Here is an 18740-nt window from a genome sequence, read left to right on the forward strand (position 1 = left end):
TTTTTGGACCATTTTGTTTTATTCATTCTATAAAAAAAATTAAACAATCAGATTAATCTTTATAATATTATCTTTACAACGGTATGCAAACTATTTTGATTCCGTGAACTAACAAGAGTATATTCATAATAAAAATATTGGCCGAAATGAAACTAAACTGTTTCCATCGCTAAGCACTCTCTCATGCTTCCCATCATAAGTCATGTAAAACTAAATTTGTTATTGCTATGACAAAGGATAAAAAGAGGGGTTTTTGGAGGAGTGCAAGGAAAACCAAACGATTATCTAACCTATCATGGTTGAAAACACTCTCATCTCAACTCAATGCATTGAGTGTATCATTTAGAATCCGCAAAATATATCTTTGAATAATAGATGTTAATTTTATCATTTATTATTATCAAAGGACAACGTAATTTCGACTTAAGCATTAGACAAATAAGAAACAAAATACAATAAGCCATTTTATTTATAAATTTAATACACTAAAACGTTTCCCATACATTTTCAGAACGAACAATACCAAAACCAGAAACAATGACAGCTGTCTGTATTAGGTTATATTTCTAGATGTAATTAAAAATTTATGTTGAGAAACTTATAAATAACAACATTTTTGACTACTCGATAGACAATCGTTTTATTCGACCATAATTTCAATATGTACGGAACCAATGCCTTCCACCCTGTCGTATTTGATGTTATGCGCCCACGCACGACACTCGATGTTGATCAGCATGCCGGCTGTAAAAGAAAATTTCGGTTAATTTAAATCAAAAAAACTACCACCGGCTTCGCGATTGAAACTCAGCGGTTTCTTTTGACAATTTGGATTTTGTTTAAATATATTAATTAAATATAACCAAAAATTGACAATATAAATTTGGAAAAATCACTCTGAAGAATGTATACAATTGATGAAATGAAAAACTCTTCATATCAAAATTTTATATAAAAAATGTAGGTACATCCGTCAAACCGCAATGTAATAGTGCGTTCGTTTAAGCTCTTAATCCTGCCCTGAATATGAAAGAAGCCTTATTGTTGGAGCTACATTCACGAGGTTTTTATTATGTTTTGTTATGACTTTTGGACACGATAATTGATGTATGCTAACATATATATATGTACATAAACTTGAATGGTTTAAATTAGATTCGAAAAATTTAGAAAAAATCAATTATAAAATGAGAATACTTTTTAGTTAAAGCATTCAAGAATCGTCATTTTTGTAAGATCATATTGAATGTAATATGTAGAAGTACCCGTTGCGAATGTAGATTCTTGCTTGAAGAATTAGCAAAACACAATTAAAAAGAATTAGCAGCTGTTTTTATCAAATTAACTTACATAATTAAATTTATTCACGTTGTTTGCATATTATTATGATACTTACTTTTAGGTCTCTGTAAATGAACTGCAACTAGTGGACTAAGGTAGCCTTCTTGGTTAGAGTAGGGGAAGTAATACCCTGGAAAACCTCTGTAGGGTAGGTATTGGATCGGTCCAATGTTCTCTCTATCGGCTGGATTCTCACCTTGACATGATACCCACACCATGTTCAGCTGGAACCAAAATATAAAATATTTATTATAGCATAATTTTGTTTAATCTATACATATATTTGAATCAACTTGTTTGTTACCGTAAATAATGGTTTCAATATTGTGTACATAAATTTTAAATTTTGGTACAATTTAATTAAATCCTCTGGCACTTTATTTTATTAAACATTGCTCTTTTATACAAAAAATACTCCACGGTTTCCAATGAAATAATTACTTCATTCACGGAGCGAATTAATTGGAGTTTTTATCGTAAGCGTATTTAGTAATTAATCTCGAGCTAGTTTTAATTTTTGGACCACATCAATACCATTTATTAATATTACGACTATAATTACACTTATATATAAAATATATTTGCCATGTATGAAAAATTACATTTTTGCGTCTACTGATTGACAAAAACATGAACATATACTCAATAACCTCTTCAACTTTATGTAATAATATGAGTCTGTTCTACGGCTGAAGAGTTGGATTGCTTGAACGCGCTAATCTGAACATATCAGGCCACATTGAAAACTGTTTTTATGATACTTATTCATGATTGAGAATGGTAACGTCATGTTAAATGACAACAATATACAGTAACTACGAAGACGGAGCATTAACGCTTGATGTGGCTAAAACCGCGCAGAGCACCTAATCTATAGTAAAATAATTTCTTATTTAGGACAATTCATATTCAGATTAAAAATATTAAGCAAAAGGCAGGTAGCGCCAAAACAATTAAACATTCCTTACAAAGCCAATGCGCCACAAACTTTGGGAACTTATACAAACACATGAGGCATATCACATGTGCCTGTAGTACTTGTGACCCACTCACCCTTCAAACCGGTACACAACAATGCTACGTATTGTTGTTTGGCGGTATGTAATATGTGGTGGTGATATGTGACAAGTGGTTGATACCCACCCAAACGGACTAACAAAGGCCTACTATCAAGTACATTCTTGGTCACGTTATAAATCAAATAGATGTGGTCTTTTCTAAAAATAATATAGTCCTCTGCTATACAATAGGACTTTGTGTAGGCCTGCTGATCTGTCTGGAACTGTTAGTTTATTTATAAAATAATCTTACATAGTTCTTGTCATATGCTGTCATATTCCTGATATGCTCTTTCAAGTCTTCTGGCATGGCTGCCGGGAGATGATCAGAACTGTTGTAGAATTCTGGTTTCCAGGCATAAATCTTGTTCAGCTTGAGAAAGATGCAAGGCGTCGATTTCTGGTATGCAAATCCGTTTTCTTCTATACATGGACTCCATGCATTAACGTCCACGTCACAGACCTTTCCAGCTGGAGGAGGAAGCTTGAAGTCACAATTGTGAATGTTTTGACCAGCGCCAGATTTGTTTGCGTCCCGTTTGTATTCTGAAAAAACAACGAAGAGATTTCCTTAAAATTTGTGCGCTTAAAATACCGTGTAGTTCTTGATCTAAAATGTTTTTCATATAATTTTAAGAAGGCAAAACAATGTGATTTTTAGTAAACTCTACCCAAAGTTATTTAGACTGGAAGAAGTATACACGTTGAATGCACTACCAATCACTGGCACGATATATATATGCATGTTACATCTGAGGAATAAACTAACTTACTTTTCAAAAAATTCGATAATTCCTTAACCCAAAATTGGTAGCTGCCGGGATCATTTCCTTTGTACCATATCACGCTGCTGGCGACCTCTGGAGGCGTGGGTCGGAAACCGAGACCAGGATTGGTGCCAATAATGGAACTGTCCAGCTGCCATCTTGGCTGTCTAGCGTCTAACAGCTGTAGAAAAGTCCACATGCAGATGGCCACGAGAACTGCCAACGCGGCGTAGAAGATGAAGTAGAATAAGGCTATTTTAGCTGTAAATTCAAAATATTTATTAATATAACGCATCAAAATCGTCAATCGATATCCAAAACCATACATAGATACTACAAACTTATTATATGGGCTTTGTGAATTAATTAGGCAAGTTAGTCTATCACAAGACCGATTAAATCAAATCAAATCAATTTTATTCAAGTAAACTTCACAACGAAGCGTTTTTGAATCGTCGATATAAGAAAACTACCACCGTTTCGGAAAGCAGCCTCCATCGAGAAGAAACGGCAAGAAACTCGCATAGTTGCTCTTTTCAAATAAACAGATTTACAATGCTGCTTTTTTACAATAATTAGTGGCCTGTGATGGAACCCGAGCCTAAATTCAGGCGTTTTGTTCTAAAAAGTACTCATTTAATGAATAATAAGACTTAATTATCAATTTAGTCTTAATATATTTTTTTAAATTTCGTAAATGCTAGATTGTTTACATTTCCCGGTATCTTATATATGCGTATACCATTGCCGAAAAACGTTCTTTGTACCGTATGCAAGAATGATAGAAGAATGATTAAGAACTGCCGTCTAATAATTTTGCTGTAATTAATTTACTTAGTGGTATGGTTTTGCGCAAGCCCGCCTGGGTGGGTACTACACAGTCATCTTATATTCTACTCTAAGCAGTGAGTGAGCCAGTGCAACTACAGACACAAGATATATAAAATCTTAGTTAAAGGCTCAAGGTTCAAGGTTATCGCGCAAGTTGGGTAAGAAATGGTTTTAATTTCATATGTCGCCAACATCTATGGTGGCAGTGGCTACCACTTACCTACAGTTGACCCAATTGTCCGTCCGCGTACCAATAATTTAACATTTCAAATAATAAATGTAGTTAAGCAATTCAAATTTATACCAGCAGATGTTAAGATAGATCGTAGAAAATAAGTTTTAGTACCAAAGTTGAGCTGCTATGAAAGAGCTAACTAGACACGTAACTCACTCGGAAAGTGTTTAATTGCGATTTATGGTGACACAATTGCTTATTTATTATTATAAATTAGGTTATAATAATATACTTATTTATTTTTTATTTTAAATTTAAATATACTGGAATTGTTTAATTGCAAGATTAAGCAATAAATAAATGGATTTTTTTATAGAGTTTTTAGGGCGATGGTTGTTCATGGAGTAAGTAGGCGGGTGTTTAAAAGTGTCACCTGGTGGTAAGTAGTCACCACTGTCCATATACTTTGGTCCCGTAAGTAATTTTAACCATTCCTTACATCGCCAATGCGTCATCAACCTTGAGAATTGAAATGTTATGTTACTTGTACCTGTAGACACTGGCTCACTCACCATCTAACCGGGAACACAACAACGCTAAGTATTGCTGTTTGGCGGGACTTTTACATTGAGATTCCTTTATAATCATTATTAATAACAATAAAAATAAATATGTAGATAGTTCTGACAAGCAATACAGATTCCCTCACACGCACTGTCATAGTTTTATAAGACATTGCCATATTCATAACATAGACAGACAGCATGGCGCCAGTATGATTTTTAAATACAATATACTCGTAGAAACTTTGTTCGCCGTTGGTCTAGTGGCTAGCTTATATAAGGATCCGCATTAAAGACTTAACTAAAACACAGAGGGTAAAAACACCCACTGTGTAAAGTAGAGCGCGAATATTCTTGCCAATATTTAATTATAATATTACTAGCAGCGTAAAATCTGGTTTTACTAGTAGACGTGATTATTAATAACGCTAACTGGACTCAACGTTTAAGGAACTGCTATCGAATTTGAAATGATTAACTCAATTAACTACTGAAATATTATGGTACTTTAAACGAAGTTAAAGCTTCTTATTTTTTACAGTGCGTTAAAATGTAAATCAAATCTCAAATTTAAGACGATGTCTATTTAATACATAAATATATACATATAAAGGTAGAATAGTTTAAAACCGAATTAGGCAATAAAACACGTCGGTCGTCCGTCCAAGGTGATCACAAGACGCGGCCGGAAACTCCGGCGACCGTTGAATTGAAGCAATGAGCTCATTGCTACATCCTGCCACATCTCCTGCCGGCTGCCGGCTGCCGTGGGTTCGAACCGGAATGTGGTACGCCCCGTTATAGAACTAAATAAATCTATCGACCGTACGCATTGAATCTTCCTTTGCGGGTCTTGTCTTGTCATTTTTTAAATTCTTCAGACTCTTATACAATTGAGCCCTATAAGCACTTATGTAAAGCTAACTCTAAGAACTCCGTTCAAGAACATAGAATCTATCGACAAGAACTGACCAGAAACTTAGTGGGTATTTTGTTTTACTACGAGTAATTAAAGTACACATACATTTATTAAATTACTGTATTCCGTCGCGTGTGACCCTTCAGAGGAAGGGGTGTTATATTTTTGATACTAGGTTCACATTTCCACGACAAATAATAAAATAAGGTAGCAGCACATGTGCTATTTATTAACTATCTCCGTGCGAAGTTTAAGTCAGATTCGTCAGCAGTTCTAGCGTTGAACAACAAACATCAATCCATCCAAACTTTCGTATAATATTGGTAAGATTTATACCTAATATCTACGCTTTAATACGTAGATAACTGTGGCTTATTTCACTCAGAGAAGGAACAGAGACAAATAAACATTGAATCGAAACGATATAATTGGTCGAGATCTTGAATGACCTGTGGTATTTATTAGGGATTCGAAAAAAAAAAATGCGTTTGTTTGTCGAATGTTGTAAATATATATATAATTGGATCTGTAATATGTAAATCTATCGTTTGTTTATACGAGTATGTACTCCTTATCCGATTTGAATCGCGAATAGAATTTAGTTCAATCTATATTTTTTTCTATTATAACAATAGAAGAAAAAGTTGATAAAACGTTCATGATACGGTAATTAATGTACATAAATACCACGTATTACATTATGTAGATTAGCTATAAGGATGAGGTCTTCAAAGTTTTAATTATTATGTCGTAAGACTAAACATTTTCGACGGGGAATCCATGAATGGATATGTGTAAAATGTATTATAAGAATTGATTGAAGATTACATTGTTGTACATTAAGGATACAGATTAATTTAAATTACAAAAATGTACTACAACCATAATGTATAATCAAACAATGAAATAAAAGCACTAGTCAGCGGTTATATAAGTAGTTTTGATGAAAATGATTTTAAAACGTGTAAGGACGATAAAATACGATGAATTACGTTTTTTCGTATGAGAAAAATAGTAACTACTGAGTTAATTTAAAGTCACTTAGTTTTAGCAACAATGATATTATTAAATATATATGAATTTATTTACGTCATTTAAGTTATAATGTTATTAATTTAAAGAAAAAATACACACTCAATAGACTAAGATATAGTATTTAGATTTATATAAAGACTTTTTTATTGCTTAAATCCTTTTTATGTGTCTAATTAATAAAAAAGTAACAGTTGCGACTTAAAATGATAAAATGTTGATAACTATATTAAAAATAATTATTTAACATAAGTTTTCATTTAATTTTTAGAAAAATCAAAGCTAAGTTCTTTAACCGTTTATTGTTTTTATTATAATCTGTCCCACAAAAATATGTCTCGACCAAAAAAAAAAAAAGAAGACAAATTGACGTATGGTTGAAACCTGACGTTACAAGTTTATTTTTTCTTCTTGTATCTTTCATGCTAATATATATTTAATAAAACATTAAATTCACGCTTCAATCGGTCACGTCAATAGTCTAAATTTAATGCGGTTAAAATTGCGAAGTCTTATATGTAAAGATTTTATACTAAAACCGTTTCCGAAACACTCTACATCTTCAAGTATATCTTCTATGTGTATTAGTTTTGTAGTTTCGTTCAGTGAGGACTGGATTAACCATTTTGGGATCTCTAGTCTAGTTCGTTTTAATTTTACCCTTAACTTCCAAAAATATATATCTTTCTGCCACAAAGCAATTTTGTTTATAAGTACGATGTTTTATTAGAACGTACGAAGATTTGTCATAATCCCATTCAAATATGAGGAATATTAGAATATCATAATTTTCAAAACGGCTTCAAAATATTTTCAACAATTTCAATGACAATGAATTTTAAAACATAATGACCCATGTTATAGGCAACTACCTAAGATCCCCTAGGCAGTTGCTTATCCTGCCTTAACCGGCCCTGCTTTCAGTGAGTTATTACAAAAACATTACCTCATTTATAAGTAAAGATTAAATTATATTGAGTAACACTTACACCAACTTGCTCCGGTCCTGCCGCAGAACTGCCTCGTCTTCGGATTCCATATAAACCGTTGGAACTTCTGCCCTGCGGTCAGAGGCGGTTCCCTTTCACGGTAGTACATATTGAACCGCTCGAGGCTCGTCAAATCTGACGGTCGTTTCTTGACCGTCATATTTGTCGATTGCTTGAACTTCTCCTGTTGGGTAAAATATCCAATATAAAACAAAGGTGAACAGTCCCTAAAATTTCTAAGTATCAAGAATAACCACATATTATATAAATCAATTAAAATAATAATAATTTAAACAACGTAATTCCATTATAAACTCGTTATTATAAAAAAAGTCTGCCGTATCAAAGAGGTCACCGTTAACAAATCATACTCACCAGTTTTGATATTTTACGCTGAGCGGCGCGTGAGTGCAATGAGAAGCGACTGCGCCCGCGCACGCCGTCACAGGATAATGGGACGGTGTTCAACCTTAGTGAATCATCTGTTACATAAGTTAATTTGTTACAATTTAACTTAATCTTCTTGTTACTAAATTGGTTTAATTTTTGCGAAAGTAATGAATTAATGTTTTACATCTAGGACATCCTATACAGCTATTCGTCACTGCTAGTATTAAGGCTACAACACAAAGGTTCATTCAAAATGTAAGAAATCGTTGGTCCGTTATAACTCGATATTTCCCGTGGGATATTTGAATTATTTACAAGAACAAACATGTATAAACATAAATCTATTTAAAATGTTTAATGATATGCGTAACCGAGTGCAGCACTTTATTAAAATACCAGCACAGTTTGCGCGATTGGTTGATAATAGGAGTCTTCAAAAAGTTAAGGTAGGGCTTATGCTATATGCCATTTCAATAAACGCGATATTCAGTGCCAAACATTTTTTCTTTCGTTTTTTAGATAAACGCATTAAACATATAACGCTCAAATGTTAAATATTTGTTTTTTTTTTTTATGTCATAAGGTGGCAAACGAGCAGGAGGCTCACCTGATGGAAAGTGACTACCACCGCCCATGGACATCTGCAACACCGGGGGGCTTGCAGGTGCGTTGCCGGCCTTTCAGGAAAGAGTACGCTCTTTTCTTGAAGGTTCCCAAGTCGTATCGGTTCGGAAAAACCGCCGGCGAAAGCTGGTTCCACAGAGTGGTTGTGCGAGGTAGAAAATATTGCTGTTGTGTTGTTGAAATATCGAATTCAATTCGTACCTCTATTGCTTTTAGTTGTGTTAACCGGGCAGAGTATATTTCGGCAATGTTGTGTAAGATATAGAAATGATGAAGGAGATTGATTGTGGTGCGGTTAAGACTAGAGAATAGAAGATTCTTTAATTGAATCCTTCATCTATTGTTAAATATAAGAATAACTATTTATAACGACACTCAATATGACCCAAGTTTTATTTATTTTAACTACCTGTTTTTTGTCAAACACATAGCAATTAAAATATTAATGTAAGTGCATCATACTTTCTCAAACTTGTATATTCTCGTGTTCAAGTTCCTTACAAATTTAAAGCCGATTTTGATTGTAAGTATGCCTGAATATTACGCCCTGCAGATTTTTTTTGGCGTCTTGATGTATGACACCGTCCTATGCTCTCCCCCGCAAATTTAGTTTAATTTATTTGTCACCTTGCCATTAATTCTCTTATTTGAATCAGTGACGAATTCACAATCTAAGATGTGATTAAAAATTCTTGTAATTAATATTTTCTAAATACATCCCATTTGATTTACCTCGTGTCTGAATGTTAGACAAAGCCATTCATATATATGAAATAAGAATTGGAACATAAGTAGTCTTTTAAAAACTCATCTAGTATTTTACTGGTTTGAGGTGGTTTACACCAGTTCTGCCATTTGGCTGATGGACGTCTGGATGGATGGAATACTTTTTGTTGTATTATTACGTTTTCACGGATCAATAGTTCTGCAAGCATATAGGATTATTACATTCTTAGTAACGTATGCTTAATTTTCTAAAGATTTAATGTATGGTACTCGGATATTGATTTCAAAACCAGTTAATTTGTTGTAATAATCAAATAATTTAAAAGTTGTGTAATATAAAACACAAGATACGTGATAATCTTTCAAGATACGCTGTATCCATTTTTCTCATCTCCAGGTGTACTGATATCCGTGGCTATATAACATATCCCTTTCATTTTTACGGATAAGTGTCCTGAAAATTCCTTAACCCTTTCTTTCTCTATTAAAAAAATATCTTTGCTTAAATGTCCTAATTTTGGGACTTGGCTGAGGTGTGCATCGTTGACTGTTTTTGTGCTTAGGCTCTGTATATTTCATTCCATGCTGGTCTTGCACCGCCCAGCACATGAAACATCGTGAGGAATCCTCCATGAGTCAAGTGAATTTTACCAATCTTGTTCATATTTACCAAACCGTATTACAGTAGTGGTCGAATAAGTTCCATATCTGTTGCAGAAAATTTGCGAAATATTTTTAGGAAGTTACTTTTTACTTTTAAATATTATATAGGTATATAGGAATTATTTCCAATGATACTCTTGTTGGCCCAGTAATATACTTCGATGAAGCGATTTGTATGTTTAATACGTATGTAGACATTAGTTAAACTGAGTGAATGGATGTAGTGATCCGTAGCGGAGGTCAGCCGAGGGTCCACTGCGTCATCAAGTCTGATCTGTATTAAGTGTTCTCGGTTCCGTAGTTAGATGAGGATAAAGATTTCTATCCAAGTTTCATTTGGTCTTACATCCTAACTCCTGATCTATGCAAAATTTAGTTAGGGAAAATTATGGTTTTAATCAATGTCCATGACATATATATGTTTTATATTTAGAGGTGTAATTTTCTCATCATATATATTTCGGAACATCTTTGACTCCTATTTATTAAAAAAAAAATCATAAATAATAATAAATAACAAAAATAAAGCCCAATCGATAACCTTATTTTTTGTAGCGACTAAAAACAGTGACATGAGATCTTGATTACTACATAAATTACTTTTATGTTTTGTTGTATATGTATGTCGATAAATAGTGCCTCATTGGGGGAGGGGCTAGATACAAGATATAATATTAGTTTAAGATCACAGATCTGAATTGAAACAAATAGAATAAAAATATATAAGTTAATTTTTGAAAAGGGGTTTTCCGTTCGAAAAATTCACAGTAACTGCCCGGAGTCTGTTAGTGGGAAGTGTGACGCCCCCGTAACACTATCAGAAAATAAAGTTTTTGCGTTTCACCAATACGTCCTGCGTAGTTAGACTGATCTGCTTTGAGATTCTCCGTTGTGACCGAAATCGGTCAGGACGACAACACATCACATCGATAAAACTAATATCATATCTAATACAAAAACGTTCTTAGATATTATTTTCCACAACGATAGCCCCTGTATGGTTTGAAATACCTGTATGTTTTAAAACAATTATTCAATCACAGATCCCAACATAAATATACAATACAAATTACACACACATAGAAGTCGAACAGAAACACTAACGGGTATAAAATGTTTTTTTTTTAATTTGATATAATGTCTACGGAACTCTATTGACGTACACAACATTTACTTTATTCATATGACCTCTTATTACGGCAGAACTATTACTGCCGTGGTTTGCGTCCACGACAATAATAACATTCTTTAGACTAGACTATATAAATTATATTTATACATATATATAAACACTATTACTTTATTGTACAATTTGTACGATCATTTTAAATGAATATTACAAACTGTTCTCAACATTTGCGTTCGTTTCGTAAGTTTCGGTGTAAAGGTTGAGTGAGCCAGTGTATAGCACAACAGTTCCCAAGATTTGTGGCGCATTGACGTTGTAAGCGATGTTAAATATTTCTTACGTCATAATTTGCTAATTCGTCAAACAGGTATCCTTCATTCTTTTTTCATGACGTAATTAATCTTTATGACCAATTTCTTTCAATCTATTTAGCCGGTTGATACAGATTGAACGGATCTTAAACATTCAAATATTAGTAATGGAAGCTGTAAGTCGACTATTCTGATAAATGGCGTAAATTAAAATAAAATCTCTATAAAAATATAGAGATCAACTCATCTTGTCTATCCAGACTAGCCAAGGATCTAGAATTTCACTAAGAACCGACAACAACTACAAAAAACTGAAAACCAGTTCAGAATAATACCATCCAAAACAAATTGTATGATGCTGCCTGAAAATAAAAACATGCGTGCATATCAAACATCCAAACTCCAAATAAAATAGATTTCACAATTGTTCTCGGTTTCTCGCCAATGTATGGGCGGTGCAAACGGTTAACAAATCGATAGTAAATAGGGTCCGTTTTTTAATTTAGTTTATTTTGTTTTTCATTAATTTTAAAATTAGTGTTTGTTATAAATGTACCTTAGAATTTTGATGATCGGTGAAGTGAGGTTTTGATTAAGTTAGAGTTAAATTACTTTGAGTGGCGATTGTTCGTAAATTGTTTGTTTAAATATTATGTAATTTGGTAAAAAAAATTCAAGCGTGGTCTACGATAAAGTTAAAGGTATTCGAAATTTCGAGATACTGATCTAATTGATTAATTGATTCTGTAATCTTTAGTATAGCAATGTCATGGTCCAACCTTTTTGCTAAAATATATAAATCTGTGCTTTCAAGGTTTTTTACTGGCAACACTAGTTAACCAATGTCAAAATAACTTATAAGGCCATAAGCATGTTTGCCATCATACCACGCAGTCATGATTTGAAAATTACAATTTCTATTTTTAATTTTTATTTACATATATTTATTTTACTTATAACAAAAGATGTAGCGCGTTTCGAAGAAGGTTTTATAAATAAATAAAATAATTTTATAAGCAGTTTCATCCCAGTTTCATCCGCTTTGAATATAAACTATTTACTTGTTTAACATATTAAAGTAATAAAATTAAGAAAACCTGAAAAATGTATACAAGACGAAAAAAGCGTAAATTTATCGGGACCATAATGTGTTTGGATCAAACTCCTACGTGTATTCCGCGGCTTAATGTAGTTTAGTATTAAGGAGATAAACTCGTTCCTTTGATCTTTTCTCACTGATACATTATATTCAACAACATAGAATAAATATTTACGTACCTTCTCTTGTAACTAAATCAAATTTTACGTTATCACTGACGTTTTTTGTTTTAGTATTCTATAGTATCTGATATTCAAAAAAAAATTACATGGGCCTAATGGATAGATTCCAGACACAATATCACATCTGAATTTTCATCACTGATTTTTCATGGTATTCATTTGTGTAAATAATCAATCTCTAGTGCAGCAGTGCAAAACTATCATGAGAAATGCTGCATGTCTTGAATAATGCTAACACTGTAGCAGCGTTGTGGAAGTAAAGCCCAATCAGTTTTTGTCAGCCCGTCCCGGAGATGAAACCTAATAACTTAGGGGTCTATAGATAAAACTATCGATTTTTATTTATTTCGTAGTGACTAATGTCGAAAGATACTTGGTCCCCGGGGGAATACGGGATTCTACGGGATGTTAGGGCGATTGTGTTAAAAATACATTGTATATTGTTTGCGATACAGGGACGAATTTCTACTAATATGCAGCGTTACGATGCCGTATCAATTACTCACAAAAATTAACTTCAGCTGGATCGTAATTAGGGGCCAATTCTAGTAATTTACCACAGTTACGATACGTTTCCGATTCTATTCTGATTCACCTTCAACGGCACCACAACTGGATCGTTGATCTACTAACAGTAGAATAGAAAAACGGCTGAACAGCAACGATCACGTTTTATTTGCGATAAAGTGGCACTTTATCAGTAATGTTGGTCCCGTGCTAATTAGTTATTAATCATTAGTTCGAATGCCTTTGTAGCAAGCGACCTTAAAAAAAGTCAAATAGTCGTCTAATAGTAAAGTCACCGATGGTTTTTCTTATCATTGATACATCACTCACTACCGGCAACGATTCGCGTTGACGACGCTAATGTCCTAGATATTTATCGATTGCCTCCAGCAAATACTAGGTACAGGTACCCCGCACGGCCATCGTTCAAGTTTTATGTTGATCGTTTTTTAATAATAACAATTTTACTACCAGTTTGTTTTTACTTGGTAGTAGGGCTTTGTACAAGCCCATCTGAGTGCCTCCCACTCCTCAGATATTCTTCTGCCAACAGTAGTATTTAGTATTTTTTTTGTTTCGGTTTGAGTCTATAATATCTTAGTTTCCAAAGTTGGTGGCGCATGTTGGCGGTGGTAACCTTTAACTATCAAGAAGCCCATATACAAGCCTACAACCGTATTAAAAAAAAAAGATTATTAGATTTATTTTGTGGAGACGATATCGTCTTTTAACCCTTCTTTAATTCAATATTAATGCATCCTTTCTAAGCAAGAACAAACTTAAATCTTGATCCACAACACTGATCCACTGTAGGTTGGTATTATCCGATATTTTTTTACACCTATCTGAACGAGATCTGATGATGTTTTCCTGGATTTGGAACTGTGATCTGCGCGCATTGTAACGTGATGGAATATGCTCCTATCGAAGTTAACGCTCGTTACCAGGATCGGATGCCTTAGCCCAAGAGTGAGACATTAGCAGGGTGCTTCTTAATGTTACTTTTAGACAATTTTATACAAGTTATAGACTATATGATGATTGTGTTATACCTAGCCTAGATGGTCTTACACAAAGCCCTACCACCAAGAGTTAAAAAAAGAAATGTTCAATACAAAAAAAAAACATCCACGATTTGTATGGGCCCATATTGTGGTGCGTCCTAGGCCCACAGATTAAGACGGTTTAGCCCACAAATATTTTGGTCTAGTCCCAAAGTAATTTCCTATAAGTTAATTAATATAATATTCAAGAACTACGGACGATAACAACGTTACAAGCAAATCCACTTTTCCTTACAATCAATTTATCTCAAATAATGAAGTTTAATCTTTAGCTTCCTTGAAGCGGAACGGGGTTAATATAATAAATTGTGCTTCGACGATGATCCGTGATAAGTTTTTAAAAAGAAAAAAAAGTAATGCTTTCGCGTGTACTGTGTCGGAGGACTGCGTCAATCTCAATGTGGGTTGGCGGATTCGTGGGTAGCGGATATCGATTGAATTGAATATCGATTATTTAATCTATTTTTTTTTAATGATATTAATGACACAGGCAATACCTTCTATGTTATATTTGTATGTTTCGATTTGAACTTATTATGAAACACGTAAAATTTTGTTTTATTATGGCTGTTATCAATCATATAAAAATGTCATAATTCACATATTTTTTAAAGTATTATAATCAGAATATGTTATGATATACATATCATAACATATTCTGATTAAAATACTTTAATTCTTGTACTTAAGGTTGTCTAACAAAGTTCGTTATTTGGCGATAAAAGTGCCTTATTGATTTTAATATGGTATTCTAAAGAAATATGTGAGCAGTGGAGCACAATAAATGCTAATATTTTGACGAATATACTGCCCAAAGCTGTTGTGGTAGTGTTTTATTTGACTATCAATAAGTAAGTGTAATGCTTCTATATTGAATAAAGGAATCTGAGTTTGAGTTTGAGCTATTATATTATTGTATCAAGGAAATAAAATTTAGTGTAATAGTCGTAACGAAATGAAAAGTATGGAAATATATCATTGAGCTTTAGGTTTATTTAATCACCAGAGGCTCGGTTCGTTTTATCGTTTAACGTTATGGCGTTACACGTTACTGCTCTGAGGGTCGTTTCGTGATATTAAATAGGCAATAATTATTCAACAATTAGGCTATCAAATGCAATAACTTTTTTTTTTCAAATCCCACGTGTATTTCCTGAAATGAACGTGCAAACATAAAAAACAAACTAACTTGAGTTTTGTTTTATTATTAAAGTAAAGATATATTTGCCCACTTTTGCCAATTTTAGCTTTTTATTTTGACACCATTGCTTTCTATTCAAAAGTATGTTATAGCAATAAATTATCATTAAAGTAATCACATCGCGCTGAACGTTGTTCGATTGAGAAATACGTCTAAAATTAATGGTACTATTTAGTTCTGTTGTAATCCGGTTTGAAGGGTGAGTGACCCTACAAAGAGGTGAGTGACAATCACAATTAGGTATTTAGAACATAACTTCTGAGTTCTCAAGGTTGGATAAGGAATAGCTAATAGTCATGTCGGCAATTTGGAAGTATTCCACATAATTAAAAAAAAACGTCATTCGATATCGATAATCGCTAAGGGCCAACACCGGTTCAGCGTCATTATAGCGGTACAACGTCAAGGGTGAGAAACCTTGTACACTGATCTTCGATCACTCGGAAGACAAATTACGACATGCAAGTAATGAGGGCTGTGCCAAATTATTTAAAAAATCTTAAAAACTTTAAATACGTTGGTAATTTGAAGATTTTTTGAAATTTTATTTCTAAAATTTGTTAAATTTTCATTTATGTAGGATATTAAAAAATTTAAACGATATCTTTTTTTTAAATAACTGTTTAAAAATATATTATTTTAATATTAATTATATTATGTTAAACATTGTATAATAAATAATAATGTTGATAATTTTTTTAGAATTATTATAAATTTTATTTTTAATTACAAATGAAAATATTTAAACCTACTTTATTTTACGTTTTTATAAATAAATATAAATAAGAAATCTCTGACAACCCTAAAGATCACCGATATGTTCTGCTAGCCACTGGATTTTATATAAAAGGATGTCCTTGGAAAGTTTTGGCAATTGTGTGAAGAGCCTTCAAACTGAAAATATGAACGGACACCAGAAAATTTGCATACTCGTGAGTAAATTATAATTATCAATCATTATTAAATATTAATTAATTTATTCTTAATAAAAATATTTCTATACGCCTTGTTATAAGGTATTAAGTCCAAGATTTTTTTTTTGGAAATTGCAGATGTTGAGTTTAGCGGCTCTTGCAGAGTTCGCCTCATCATCTAAACGGGAAGGTCGAACAGGAGGTCTTCACATACCAGAAAAGATTATTGGCGGAGTGATTGACATCGTCCAAAGTCACAAGAACAAACCTATCGCAGGCACTCAGCCTTCCTATCCCCCTAACCAACAATTCAATCAACAACAATACCCCCAATACCAGCAATGGAACGGCCAATCAAACTTCCAGAATCAAGGATTCCAGACCCAGCAGCCGTTTCAAGGCACTCAGCAAGGCCAAGGTCAATACAATTACCAGAACGGTTACAATCAAGCAGGTACCTACCCTCAAGATGGTGGAAATTATAATAACCATGCTTACCCAGCTGCATCCGGCCAAGGTTTTAACCAAGGACAAAACCAACAGGGACAGTACCAAGTAGTGTACCAAAATCCTAATCAATTCGGTCAACCCAACAATCAGTTCCAGAACACACAGTCTGGTTATTATACAGGTCAAAATCAAGCAAATAATCAATATCAGGGAAGTTCTTCCAGCTTCCAGGGACAATCAGGACAAACCCAAGGACCAGGAGCTAGCGGGTCAGGCCAATTTAATCAAGGTTTCTTGGTGTCCGGTGGTCAGTCGGGCAGTGGTAATGGGCAAGGACCAACCTGTGTTTGCCAAGCTTGGACCAAACCGCAACCAGTTCATGATGTTTTGGCTGATAGCCCAGCAACTGAAAAAAGTGAGAAAAAAGAAGAAATGTCTTAATAAATTATGAATAGTTAATTTATTTATATGGTGCATTTACAGAGCTTGAATATTATTTATTAATTTATTAAAGTTTTTAGTCTTCATACTCTAGAAGTATGTAGCTGATATTATAGCATGTGTTAGATTACGGTCAAGTAATGGAGTGTGATATTGAAAATATTAAATAATATTATTAAATATATCGATTAGTTTTTGGAATGAAACTATGTTTACTTTTCATAATATTATCCTTGTAATCGCATTAATATACACCTTACTATTAAAATAGTTGTTTAGCATGACCGAAATGTTGCTATTACATAAAGGGCAGGCGTTTGGTTGTATTTCTTGATCTCTATTGATTTTAATGTAAGTTTTATTTTTCTCTTAATAGGCGTGATCAATTTATTTAGTATGCTTTATTAAACACTACAAAAATATTTTTTGTGTTTATGTTTAAAATATATATAAGAACACTCGGGTTAAATTATCTATGACACAAAAAAATCTAAATAAAAATCGGTACATCCGTTTGCTAACTGCGATACCGCAGACAGATACACGGACGCGTTAAATTTAAAACCCCCCTTTTTGCGTCGGGGGCTAAAAATTAACAGTTGAGAAAATTAAATTAATAAGTATAGCCAATTTCAACACCTATTTAGACATTTATATTAATTATATATTACGATATACTTGTGATGTGATGATGATGATGAATGATAATATAATTTATTTACTTTTTATAAAATCTTCGAATTATAACGGTACTCTATATAATATACTTTTTAAAATTAGCTTTGGATTAAATGTATGACTTAAACGACAGTTCAAAAGTGCTTAAGAGATTATTTGAATGAAGAATATTTTGGTTTTAAATACAGTTACGAATAAAGAATGATGGAATTCAAAATTCGATTTATTAGTAATGATTATTTAGTACGCTAATGTTAAATTTTTCGATTGAATAAAGTTCTCGCATAAGAAAAATCGTAAATTCTTTTTTTAACAAAAACAATTAAATTTAACTACTACAACATATTAGTAGCACAATGACCAGATGTCTCATATAGATAACTCATTTTATTCGTTGCAAAATAATCCTTTTTCCTTTTCATTACGGTACTCTTACTCAGCAATTTCTAGACGAACGGCTACAGTTTTCATCCAACCTAAACAGAACTTCGTCTACTTCCTTAAGCCTATCTGAATTCATCCAAATAAGGGGTTAAGTTTGACTGGCTGTGATATCGTAGCTCGCTTTTCCGAAGTAGGTCTCAACGTGCGCGCGCCGCCTTACGTAATCGTTACGTAAGGGGTGAAATGGGGGATGCAGGGGGTACTAGAGGCCGGGGTGGGGAGCGAGGGACGCGGTACATAGG

General features: G+C 33.2%; 1 protein-coding gene across 1 annotated transcript; it reads right to left on the minus strand.

Moving 5' to 3' along the window:
- Window positions 1-451: 451 nt before the first annotated feature.
- LOC125076965 (sodium/potassium-transporting ATPase subunit beta-2-like) lies at window positions 452-8150 on the minus strand. The gene is made up of 6 exons (XM_047688720.1): window positions 8051-8150; window positions 7676-7859; window positions 3173-3427; window positions 2653-2945; window positions 1397-1565; window positions 452-744 (listed from the first exon to the last, which is right to left on the minus strand). The coding sequence occupies exons 2-6, from the start codon at window positions 7833-7835 to the stop codon at window positions 641-643; spliced, it is 981 nt and encodes a 326-aa protein (XP_047544676.1). The 5' UTR covers window positions 7836-7859; window positions 8051-8150; the 3' UTR covers window positions 452-640.
- Window positions 8151-18740: the final 10590 nt, after the last annotated feature.

This window comes from Vanessa atalanta, chromosome 3, assembly GCF_905147765.1.
Source record: "Vanessa atalanta chromosome 3, ilVanAtal1.2, whole genome shotgun sequence".
Taxonomy (NCBI): domain Eukaryota; kingdom Metazoa; phylum Arthropoda; class Insecta; order Lepidoptera; family Nymphalidae; genus Vanessa; species Vanessa atalanta.

Bases quoted from the DNA above. Each gene is read 5' to 3' on its own strand.
- LOC125076965 (XM_047688720.1), bottom strand. From the start codon at position 7,835: ATGACGGTCAAGAAACGACCGTCAGATTTGACGAGCCTCGAGCGGTTC. The intron at 3,428-7,675 runs GTAAGTGTTACT...TTGAATTTACAG, and splicing joins CAGGACCGGAGCAAGTTGGT to CTAAAATAGCCTTATTCTAC. The intron at 1,566-2,652 runs GTAAGATTATTT...TTTTGGTTCCAG, and splicing joins CAGCATATGACAAGAACTAT to CTGAACATGGTGTGGGTATC.